Source organism: Zeus faber, assembly GCF_960531495.2.
Source record: "Zeus faber genome assembly, chromosome: 20".
Lineage (NCBI taxonomy): Eukaryota > Metazoa > Chordata > Actinopteri > Zeiformes > Zeidae > Zeus > Zeus faber.
This window is the reverse complement of record NC_137207.1, coordinates 16,389,585-16,401,904: the sequence shown is the minus strand read 5'-3', so window position 1 is coordinate 16,401,904 and position 12,320 is coordinate 16,389,585. Positions and strand designations below refer to the sequence as shown.

Here is a 12,320-nt window from a genome sequence, read left to right as displayed (position 1 = left end):
ACAGGATAGAAACTGAATTATCAACTCCTGGCGGCATTCGAGCAGCTGGGCTTTATCTATAATTGTGACTGGCTGGTACGGGAGAGCAACTTATATAAGGGGTATTTTTATTACATTTTTGGACAGAAACTGAGTGTCCGGCCCCACAGGAACACACAGATGCATGCAAACAAGTTTTGTGTGTGTCCATTATTACAGTTTGAGTTGTAGTTCATATATTTAGTACAATCATTAGAAATTAGGGGCTCACATTCTGGACCGGACCCAGTACCAGTGATATATTTGGACATGACACTTAAGTTACCAGCAGGGGTGACCTTGAGTAGTAAACGGCAGCGCTGCCAAATTCACTTAGACGCCACAGGACCCTCCTGTCACCATGGAGACCACCCAGCCCAAATGACCTTTCCTGCACGGTTGTTTTACCCGTGTCTGTGGACACTCTAATCTGGTTAACCTTCACATTGCCATCAGTACACACGGTTGAGCACGCACGCACACACAGGTCCACATGGCAGCGGACCAAAAGGGGAACTTTAAGCTCACCTGATACAGTTTGAAGACTATCTGTTGACTTGCGGTTAACCAAAGATAACCTCAATCGGGACGGGTAAGTGTTTTTAGCCTCGGTGCACCACCCCCACCCCGTTTCCCCTCAGGGAGAAAAGTACTCCAGAGAAAAGGTTACTCCTCTTTAGCTCACCCACCATGACCACTTACCCACCAAGTGACGCAACTTTTTTTTTTTTTTTTTTTTTTGTCTCTCTCGACCGCTCTTTCACTTATACCGGTCACACACTTGTGAAAGAATTACTTGATGGTCTTATAGTAGAGGGCTGCAACTGAATTCCACCGTAACTGCAGTAGCGACCTCCCTTACATTGGTTGTTGTTGATGCTGCTGGAGAGGTGGGCTCCCCGTCCCAGAGGGGAGCAAAAGAGATTGTGTGTGTGTGTGTGTGTGTGTGTGTGTGTCCTAGCTACGCTGTTAATGTTCTGTAGCAGTGACAAGGCTTGGGGAGGGTGACTTTCATACTAGTAGTGGTAGTTTGCCCAAAATCAGTGCCTGGCTCACTTGGGCCAGGGTGATATATCAATATTGTGATAGGAGACTAGATATTGTCTGGGATTCTCGTCATTGTGACATGGTTAAATGTTGTCTTTAAGGCTGCATTACAGCTAAGTAATACAATATTCCGAACTTCGGAGACTGCCTTCTCATCAATGCTGCCATCTGCTTGGTCATAAATTTTGTGTTTATCTTATCTCATCCCCCCCCTCTCCTTTGGTCTTTCTTGTCGTCGTTCTCTCCAGTACTTTCCTTTCATTGCGGGGTCCTTGGGCCCAATAGCGAGTGACTGTTTGGCAGGGAGCGGCACAGCAGGCTCTAATGCTGCCACACAGCCATCCTAGATTTCCAGTAATTTACGCCCCTCCATGAAATGGTCCTGCTGGTGTTTGTGTGGGCTCTGACTCACCACTTGCACTTGTTTCGTTGCTCCAACAAACAGGCACACTCTCAGACCCACACGCCGCCTCCCACATCTTCATGGCAGAGCCGGCTAGGTCACAATGTTCTCTAATGCCTGTTGTTTTCTTTCCAGGCATGTTCTCTCAGTGTGTACATACAGACAAAGTTGTACCGTTTCTTAGAACTGTCAGTGAGGTGTGTGTGTGTGTGTGTGTGTGAGCGCACCACCATCGCACCTATGGCCTGTGGTAAAACTCCCAAAAAAGAAGACGCGCATCATTCCGTCCCTAGTTTCATGGTTAATAGCTTGTGTAACCTCTGGCTCTTTTCCCACATCAGTCATTTGACGCTGGCTGCAACATCCACACACTGCCACGTTGGTGTGATGGATCTATTGGCCTCTGCGCCGAGGCCTGAGCTTACCACGCACTCTGGGTCCCTCTCCTCACATTAGCTGCCTGTTACAGCCAAGTTGGGATCGACAGGGGAAAACGGAACCGACTTTCCCCCCCGGTTAAGAGAGCCCCAGCAGCAGGATTTGTCACTTTTAATTGGGATGGAGCGCTTGCTGGGGAGAAGCTCCATAGAGGCTATGGGAGTGCCATGGTTCTTCTTTAGGCGTCAGCCCACAAATTAAAGTCTGCAATCAATGGTCAAAAGAAGAACCTTCTATCTTTGGGAATTTCTATAAATTAATGATGGGAGATGTTTACAAAAAAAGGGGCATATTGTCTTTCTGACAAGTTATATTTTCATAAGATCAATACACACTGCCATGCTTTGTTAAATCAAGATCTGTAATTTGTGATAAACAAAACAATTCCATGCACCGCTGTTATTAATGCACATGTTGACTTGCGCTGCATTTAAGTAATTTATTGGCAGCTCATAACAAAGTTCTACAATATAAGTTACACTTTATATTGCATAAGCAAGTAACCCCAAACCCATCTCAAAGTACTATGGAACTGTAGTTCAGTCAACACACAGCAAAGGTTCTAGTAGCATCACACCAGTCTGCAAACGGACAAATTAAGACTCAAGCACAAATACTTAATGGCGCTTGCGTCAACCTTGGGCCAACATACGGGGACACAGAACAAGCACTGGGTTGAAATGTAAAAACATGACACACTTCTGCTCACTCTCTGACACTCAAGCGCCTCTTAAGTAAACATCTGCCCAAACCAAGGCCTTGGGTTGAACCTGGGAAGGCTTTTTTTCCTCTTCCATTTGACAAATGCTTCTTGCCAAATGAACTGTTGCCTGTATGGTAAGCATAGTGCACGCATTCCCATGTGGCTGAGCCTCATTTTCTGTAAAATGCTGCAGGAATGAACTTTATTTATTGACCAGCATGGACAGTTGATGGGCTCCTCACTGGCTGGGCAAGCTCTGCAAACTGGGCTACAGGAAGCATTTAATCACTGTATTTAATCATCCTACCACAATGTTATTATAACTCATATCTGCATGTTAATCCATCCGAGGTTTATATTCAACTATATATTAACATGGAGAATTTTTATTTCATGACCCGGTACCACTCAAAGGTGGATATTGAGGCGGCTGAGCCCTGATGAGCTATTAAATACAGTGATTCATTTTTTCAATGAACAATACATTGCACTGCACATAATTATAGACTGGCATAAAGTGTGAAAAGGCAGAGTTAAACTATTTCTTTAGTTAAATGTGTTTCATTGATCTTCCTTTAAATGGTCAGGGACTGTATGGGATTTCTACCAATAGCGCTTGGACGTCTAATTGAGAGGGGTGCTTAGCCGGTCAAATAAAAAAACAACTGAAGCAAGGCACGGCCGGTGCACATGGGCAAAATAAGATAATGCCTCTGTGCGCACTGTTTGCACTGTAATCCCTCTCATTTCCCATGCGCTGAGTCAAACGCCGCCTTTCATTCACAGGAATGCTAATCGCTCTTAGTCCCAGCTGCTTAACAAAAAAGCTCAGCCTGTTGGCTGTGGATTAAGAAGGCAGCCGTCATGTTAACGATCCCCCCATAATTATTTCCCTCGGCTGAAAGATTGCATTGAGTTGAGTTGCATTGAGATTGCATTGAGTTCAGCATGTGCGCTCGTCCTAGGCAGTTGCTTTTTATTTAGCTGCCATTTTTGTGATCGACGAGGCCAAGGGTGGTATTCCCATATCGGTCTCTGCACTCTCCACATGTTGACTATTGAGGGGGAAAATGGCGCATGTGTGGTTAGAATTGCCGCGTTTAATGATAAACTCGGTGGCGTGCGTGTCACACACCCCAGAGTGGAGGACTTCTCCACATGGGGCCGGACCTGTGTGACAGTGATTGCATTACTCTTTCCATAACTCTCATCCAATGCACGCACACAGCCCACTGATACAAGTGAACAAAGAAATTCCCAAAACCCTAACGATTATTCATAGATGAGAAATGGGCCACTCTGTATTCTATATATATCTCTTCGTACACCCCCCCCCCAACTCCTTTCTTCCTGCCAGAGAATGGTGGAGCCATGGTGGAAGCGATCTAGCCCAATGGGTTTCCACTGCATTCGGGGCCTTGCATAACAGAAAAATTGAAAAGTGTCTGTGTGTGTTCCAGTCATCACCACAGAGGCTGCAGAATGGAGCTCTTCTTTCCAGGGCAGGGCTGCAGGATGCTTTTGATTGTGTCTAAAACCTCTCTGCCATTTTTATTTATGTTTTGCAAGATAGAGATTTGGTTTTTGCAACGTAAAAACATGCATTTATTTTTTTTATCCTTACATTTGTCATACAAGCTTGTGTTTGTGGCATTTATACTATCTGAAAACAGTGTAATCACTGCTATGAGCATGTCGCGCCGACGAGAGGACACCGAGAGAACGGTGCTGTTTTGTTGTTAGTTTAATATCTGTTCCCGTTTGGGGAAAATTTGGTAAATTGTAAATATAATTTCTACGTTTCTTTTTTTACGGTGTTGGTGCGTGAATGAAAATAGACTGTCAAACTATAAATGGACACGTCGTACAGGTCTAACTACTTTTCAGTGTCAATAGAAGAGACTATTACAAATTGGATATTTTTTATTGAACATGAATTGAATGAATACCTTCAATATTCCAATGTGCTTTGACCAATTAATAGCCCATCCTACTTTACTTAAAAAAAATTTAAACCCCTTTCCTGTCATTTGCCACCTCACTGTTTACAGCCGTTACTTTTCCTCAGATGCTCCTTTTTTACTAGTTTTTACAATGTACTTAAGAGGTGCTTGAATTTTGTGCTTAGAAATGTAAGTACTGAAACAACTTGAAAATAGCCCCTTATGTGCTGAAGTGCTTTAAAGGTCCTTGGAGGGGGGGAAAAAAACAACAACTTGATCATTGCGAATCTGTCATATCCCCCTGGGTTTGTTATTCAAATCCTAACGTAATAAACATTTTCCAGAATCGCTTTTACAACAGATAAGGCCAGGGAAATAATGTATAAAAAAAAAATTTAAAAAAATCATGCAGCATGAGTAGAAACACTTAAAGTAGTAGATAGCATATACCATAGTAATTATAATCTTAGTCTCATTGTCTGCTATTTATATGAACAATGAAAACCATAAGGTGTTTTGAAAATGGAAAAAAAATAGGGCTTGAAGTACTTTAGTCCTTGACTCATTTTGTAACGCCAGCATCACCTATTTTGAGCTCCTACCACCGGCCAGACAAACTTGCTGTTTGGTGCGATGGTTTCCCCCCTTCTCTCTATTTGTCTTCAGTCATCGGCGAGTCGCGCGTTCCAAGGTGACTGGTGGCGAGACGGCCGACTGGGCACAGACCACCATTAGCAGGCATCCGTTGTAGTAAACACACCCTCCATCATCGTCTTGTGTTTTTTGTTTTTTTTTCGTCTTCGCTCCTCTAGTTTTTTTTTTTTTTTTTTTTTTTTTCAACTTTCTACTTTTTTCTTTTTTAATCTCTCCAGATTCTACTGCTGCCCTTCCATTTTCTCTCGCTCTATCATTTTCCGCACAGGAAGTGGAAAATATGGACTTGGTAGTGAGTTTAAAATTGTTTTTTTGCGACGATATCGAGAGTAAAAATTATTTTAAGGGAGGCTCAGCCTGTGGAGGAGGGTGACTCACTGCGATGTGAGGGGGTGGGTGGTAGTTGTGTGCGGGGTGAAATGTATTATTCCTTTAAAACCTATACCGTCACTGGTGGGGGCTTAGACACACACATTTCTATGCACGTGTGTGTGTGTATACACACGCATTACAAATGCAACACGCACACACGCACGCTGATGGTTAATAATCTTCTTCGCAAAGCGTCAAGGCTTCACACATGGGTAGAAGCGGGAATGGAATCTATAACTAACCACCCACACGCAAAGAGAGAGAGTCCAAAAAGCAGTTATCAGTTTAACACACTTTAACCATTTAAGCAGCTTCATTGCAGTGGCTCCAATTCCCCTCTCTAATAACTCACCCTAAAAGAAACACACACAGCCAGACGACCAAAGTCCCAAAACCTTTGACCAATTTCAGTCCCGTCAAATAAACAGCGCCATACGAATTCCCACATTCATTTTGGTTTCTTTCCCCAACTCCACCGACACCATTTTCTCTTTGCCTCGGTGCCTCTCACTCGCTCATTCCCGCACACTCACTCTCACGCACGCCCAAAATAAAAAGCAATTAGCAGAATCTGTATGGTGCAGTTGAATAAGTGGTGGGGGGTGCGGAGGAGAGGGACACTGGGGCCAGGTCTGCCGCTGGGCTGTGAGAGCTGGCAGCCACAACCAGAGAGAGGGGAGGGGTGAGAGGAAAGCATACCACCACCACGCACAGGGTCTCTCCCTCCCTCCCTCTCTCGCTCTCTTTATTGTATCTCATCCCTCCGCCTTATGTATGAGTTTTGAATGAGGCTCCTTCCACACTTTGCTTGCTTGCCGTCGGTAACAAAGTGGTGTTTGTGGGTGTGTGTGTGTGGACAAGGTGTTGTGTAGTGTCTTCCCCTCCCGTGACCGACATGTGTTGACGCTCGTGTGTTTTTGACGCTTGTTCTTTTCCAGTCCATCATGGAGCAGTTCAACCCCTGCCTGCGGAACTTCATCGCCATGGGGAAGAGCTACGAGAAGGCGCTCTCCAGTGAGTACACTCGCCCCCTTTTTTCCCTCTCTCCACCTCCACCAATCTCCCATCCTTCCATTTATTTTTTATTTTTTCCTCCTGCCCTTCTCCTTCTTCATCATCACCCTCCTCCTCCTCTGTCCAGCCAGAGGGGCCAGCTGACGCTTGGCGCGGCTGTTAGCTTGCCCCTAGATTGAGCTCTGGCAGCGCAGAGATCGGACGGGAACGCCGATGAACCGCACATGTTGGCATGCAGCCTCTGCCCCCTCCTCGCAGCTTTTGGCGTTTGTACTGCCGACAATGGACCGGAATCATCAACCCATCAATCTTTTGGAACAATATAGGCTAGTTTGGTGCCCTGCAACAACCTCATGTTCACTAACAGAGATCTGAATGTTCACCAACAATCTCCCTCCATGTCCTTAGGACGATTGTTGGAAGGTTTGCCCTGTTTCTGTGAATCCTAATGTCTCGTTAAACGTCAGGTTGTTATTGTTGATGTCTATGGCCCCTCCCTCCCCATCACCACTCATTACTCTCACACTACGTCCTCTGAGTCATCCTTTTTCAGTGTTTTTTTTTTTCTTTTTTTTTTTTTGTGGCCCTGTACGGCTTACGTGTGCCGGGTCGGGCGTCGGCGTTGTAGGAGAGGGAGAGAAGGCAGCAGACAGGGGGCCGTCGGCGTACGTTCAAAAGTGGCTCAAGGTTGAGAACGGGAGACCGAGGCAGCAGAAATGTCTTTGGGGAAGCGGGGCGCGCTAACTGGAGCAGAGGCCGAGGGGAAGTGGAGCGAGAGGCGCCGTGAGAATTTGATGGGCCCCGGGAAAAGGTGTGTGTGTGTGTGTGTGTGTGTGTGTGTGTGTGTGTGTGTGTGTGTGTGTGTGTGTGTGTGTGTGTGTGTGTGTGTGTGTGTGTGTGTGTGTGTGTGTGTGTGTGTGTGTGTGTGTGTGTGTGTGTGTGTGTGTGTGTGTGTCATTGAGTTGCAAAAAAAACAAGGCCCGTGGAGATTGAAGATAAGGAGAATAACTGGTCTCCTTCCTCACCATCCATGGAAGCAGGATTCTGCTCCAGGGACTGTAATGAGTCAGCCATTAAGCATCTATCACCAAGAAGTTGAATTTACATGCCGGAGGTGTGACTCATCCCCTATAAGCGTGCGTCCTCACGCACTGTACAAGTTTACCGTTTTTTTTTTTTATTATTTGTTTATAGATTAGAAGCCTGTCCCTGTTAACCGTTGTGTGTCTGCCACTCCATCCTGCAGGAGTTATTTGCTGAAATATGAGCGTACTTTGGGGTATTATGATTTTAAAATACCTTTTTTGTATGATTATTTTTTTTTTCCCCACTCTGCACCGCGTTTTGATGTCGTGCACCCCCGCCATCCTGCATCAACCGGGGCAGAAGAAACGCACGGTGGACTTGGCAACCTGCCAAGCCAATAAAGGCGAGCTGGGTATTGTCTGATGGATAAGGCTTAAAATAGCCATGCGACTTCCCGAGCGGGAGGGAGGGGGGGGGTTATACCTCATCAATGCCAGGCGGCCAAGCAGCCGGGGTTTCGGCTCTGACTAGAGCGATAGATCAGGCCTGGGAAACCCGGGAGGCTTCAGTCTGGCACCGGCGCCTCCTCAGTGTAAGAGAGAACGGCTTTTGGGTCTGCCCCGGAAAGGACATTTCGCTTGTTGTACCTGGAAATGCGGTGACTCTAACGCCGCTGTGTGAATTTTCACCGCGGTGCTAAGCCAGAATGCATCGCTTATTAAAATTCTCGTGTGTCTGCCTGTCTGTCTGTCTCTGTGTGTGTGTGTGTGTGTGTGTGGGGCCCTCAGCTGGGACTTCCGTGGACTGTTAGCTCATCTCAGCCCCATGATCCTGCCCAGCACGGTGGAGTCTTTACCCTTCGTTCATCCACTCCCCCGCTTTATCACATGCTACCTGGGCTTAGCCAGAGCCGGACTTAGGACCAGCCAGGGGAGTCTCGTTCTCGCTCCTATCTTTCTCTCCTATCTCTCTTTCTCACATCTTTGACTCCACTCTGTGTGGGAGTGGATGTCACTGGTCACCTCCAAGTCTACAGGGTGGTGCTGGACAGCCCTGAGATGGGTTGCGCAGGTCATTTTGGCAGGTCGGGCTCTGACAGGGAGCAGTGTTCTGGCGGAGAGCGAAGGGATTTATTGACGCGTATTCAAGCCTGTCCTGTTTACAGAGCGGCCGGGGCTCCAGTGTCTGTGGAAGTACAATAGCTTGCATAACAGTGGGCTTGAGTGTCTCTGTGGGCTCCTTGCAGCCACTGGCGGAAATAGAACTCCACGCAACCCTGACTGAGAATTCCATCGTTAACTGACTGAAGAATGAGTACCTGGTCTTCTTAATTTCTCTAGTCTGTGTGCATCAGTGCCACCTGCCACCAGTTTAAGGCTAAAGTAAACTCCATGGCTGTGCGATATTGACGAAATCAAACACTATTCGGTTTTTATTTTTTTTAATACCTTGATGCTGATGATTTCATAGATGGAACATATTGGATCACAAATGCTTTTTGACAAGACATTTACTCACACTCATATTTGAGAAACGGTCATTAGTAATGTGGTTATGATTAATTATGACCGTGTGTGTGTGTGTGTGTGTGTGTGTGTGTGTGTGTGTGTGTGTGTGTGTGTGTGTCTACACAAACATGCTTCCTTGTCATTATGACTGTCCCGCCTCTGACCCTGCTCAATGCTACTCAATGCATCCATGAAGCAGAACTTCTACTGCAGCAGAATCCTGGTTCCGAGCAGCAACTGCAGCACGACCCGTTACATGCAAGTTGCATAATGCTGTGTCCTAAGCGTCGATTAATTCATTTTAAGCAAACCTTCATTTTAAGCTGGCTTCAAGCCTTTTGAAGCAGTGTTGGGGGGGGGGGTTGGTTGGAGCTTTTCTTCACATTTCTCCCCATGCACTGGCTTTAATTGCTTCCGTTGCATTTTCCCTCCAAGCTTTCTGTTTTCCATGTAGTGATTAAGGTGGGTCTCTGCTCAGAATGCTTCTCTATGGCTTTCATCCAGGGTGTGTCCATGAGCTTCGCCTGTAGTTGTCTTGGTAGCGTTTTTCCTTTCTTCCCTCCTTTTAGTCTTCACTGTAGCTCCTAGACTATTTGGGAACAACAAAACAGGGAGGGAGCTGGGCTGATGGAGACATCTTTTCCACTCGGCACCCTTGATCTGATGCCCAATGCTTCCATGTTTCCAGGTGTGACATTTGCTGCAAAGGGCTACTTCGACGCTCTGGTGCGGATGGGCGAGATGGCCAGCGAAAGTCAAGGCTCTAAGGATCTTGGTGAGTCCTAGTAGTGGCTGTAGTTGGCCTCAGGGGCTTAGGGGGATCTAGTGCAAAAAAATATATGCTGTATAGGATGACTCAAGGGGGTGTGCGTGCCGGTGTGGGTGTGTGTGAACATGTATAGGGGCCGCGTAGGAAATCAGCCAATGACCAAACTAGAGGCTCGCACATAGAGGCAGTGTTTATTCACAGTAGTCCTGGTTAGCGCTGTGCAGGCCAGTGTTTCACGGGTACAGATTTCACAACTTTGTAAGGGGTATGCCTGAAGTGTCATTAGATGAGACCCTCGCAGTATCCTGAGTATGGATTGATGCGACAGTTGAGCAGCCCAGTCACACGGTGGGAGAATGTGAGCAGCAGCAGTCAGAACCAAATTGGCATGTAATCTTCTTATTCCGTGCTGAAAGACATTTTTCAGACAGACTTTTTCAAATGGAGTTGTTCCATTTTGGGAACAGGCAGAAGAAGCGACTAGCCAGGGGGTATATTGAGAAGCGGGAGACCGGGGGCTTCCCTCACACTCGTTCTGGAGCAGCAGGCATATATTACATTATTTTTTTCTTTGGCTAAATAGCTCGTCTCTGCAAACGCACTGAGTTGAGTACATTCGCTCCTGATTACTAGTCACGGTCGCAAGCGTTGGTCGTCCTCAACTGTTTTGCTCTTGCCGCAAGTTATCACTGCTTTGGAGATGGCATGCGTGTCCCGGGAGGAGGAACTTGTGAACGCTGGGTTAGCGAGGCAGGGCGCGAGTCAGACGTCAGTCCTGCAGCTCAAAGCCGGCGCCATCATCCCAAACAAGTCATTCTCTTAACGACATTATTCACATCAATGGTTCATCTATCAGCCTACCCATGACTGATCGCTTCTCGCTGAGGCTTTTGCTCACGTATCATTTCTTTGTTCTTACTTGGTTCTTACTTTTTTTTTGGGGGGGGGGGGTTTCTTGCATGTTAGTCTTGTCCTGTCTTGCGTGTCTCTTCTCTCCCCCATTTTCTTTTCTTCTCCCATTTTGCATGCTGTACCATGACTCAGCAGCCCCGGTCCCATCTAAGTCAGCGGCGCCTCCAGTGAAACTACTTGTAACGCTGAGCAGGCCAGATTGCTGCCATCTCCATGCGTGAGCGTTGCCCACGGAGCAGCGCTTCCCTTGACCGCGGCTCTGACGATGCAAATTGCGCCGGATGAAGTTTTGAGCATATTCCTCCGCCTTTTCCGCATTGGCAGCATGGCCGAGCCTGACTCAATCTGCAAGACCATCTGTCCGTCTAAACTGCGTGCGTGTGCGTGCGTGTGCGTGCGTGTGCGTGCGTGTGCGTGCGTGTGTGCGCGTGCGTGTGTGTCATTTTATAGTTCATGAAGTCTGAAGGCAGCTTTGTAAAATCGGAGGTAATTCCAAATCTTCATTTAATTGGGTTGTTTTGTTTTTTTTCCTGCTGGGGGGTTACAGTGTGATTGAGCTGAATGAGCACGACTGAACTTTGAGACAGCTCAAGATTGGCTGGCAAAGTCTGGTGGAGAGAGAGACTCCAATTATGCCGACTGAAACAATGAACTTGTTTAGGACATTTACGCAACTACTGTCACATCGCAGCAGCACGCAATGATGAAGGAGTTGATCGCACACAACAAAGAGGGTGAAGGCGAAAAGTGCCGAATAAGAGGTGTTGGGTTGGCGTAGGTGGAAAGAGCAAAACTGCTGCGTTTGGCTGTCAATGACTCATCAATGGATTACTGCAGATCCAAAGGAAATATTTACATAACTGATAAACACACACACACACACACACACACATAATCTCATTAGAGTCTTTATAAAAAATAATTCCACCAACATCCAACCCACAGCTAATCCCATTGTGGTGCTTATGGTCTAAGTAGGAATATAAACAGTTTTGCCCCCTTATCTGGGGTCACCATCCCAATGGATAAATATTTTGTAAACTCCGGTTACTCAGGTAAATATGTGTGCAGTTAGGAGTCAAACAAGTTACCCAGTTATGTTTGAAGTAGAGACTATTTCAATATAAGATATTCACCACCTGTGTGTGTGTGTGTGGGGGGGGGGGGTCACACAGTAGATTCCCTGGAGCATGTGTATCATAGTTAGCAAACTTGCCTATGTATTATGTGCTTTCTCAGGTTGAAAAACCTGAACAGGCGCAAACCTGTTCTGCCACCAAGCACAACATTGAGACAGAAGTATGAATTTTGCACGTCTGTGGCGCTAGCCGAGAAGCAAGGCATGCGGTAAACAGGTGGACCAAACTAGTTGTGTTCTTTTTTCCCCACACAAGCCTCCAGTGGGTAGATTCAGCACCGGCAGGGCGGAGAATTCTGCAGTTCTTTATTGGCAGTTTGAGACTGCAGCAGCGGGGAGGCTGTTTAATGGTAAATTCAAGCATTGAAAGCAAAG

At 46.5% G+C, this 12,320-nt stretch overlaps 1 protein-coding gene across 3 annotated transcripts in view; it reads left to right on the top strand.

Moving 5' to 3' along the window:
• baiap2b (BAR/IMD domain containing adaptor protein 2b) overlaps nucleotides 1-12,320 on the top strand; it is a 51,471-nt gene that overhangs the window by 8,033 nt on the left and 31,118 nt on the right. For all 3 annotated transcript variants that reach the window (XM_080021012.1, XM_080021014.1, XM_080021013.1), the window contains exons 2-3: nucleotides 6,517-6,592; nucleotides 9,815-9,901. In XM_080021012.1, the coding sequence (XP_079877138.1) occupies nucleotides 6,517-6,592; nucleotides 9,815-9,901 (163 nt within the window). The remainder of the gene's footprint in view (nucleotides 1-6,516; nucleotides 6,593-9,814; nucleotides 9,902-12,320) is intronic.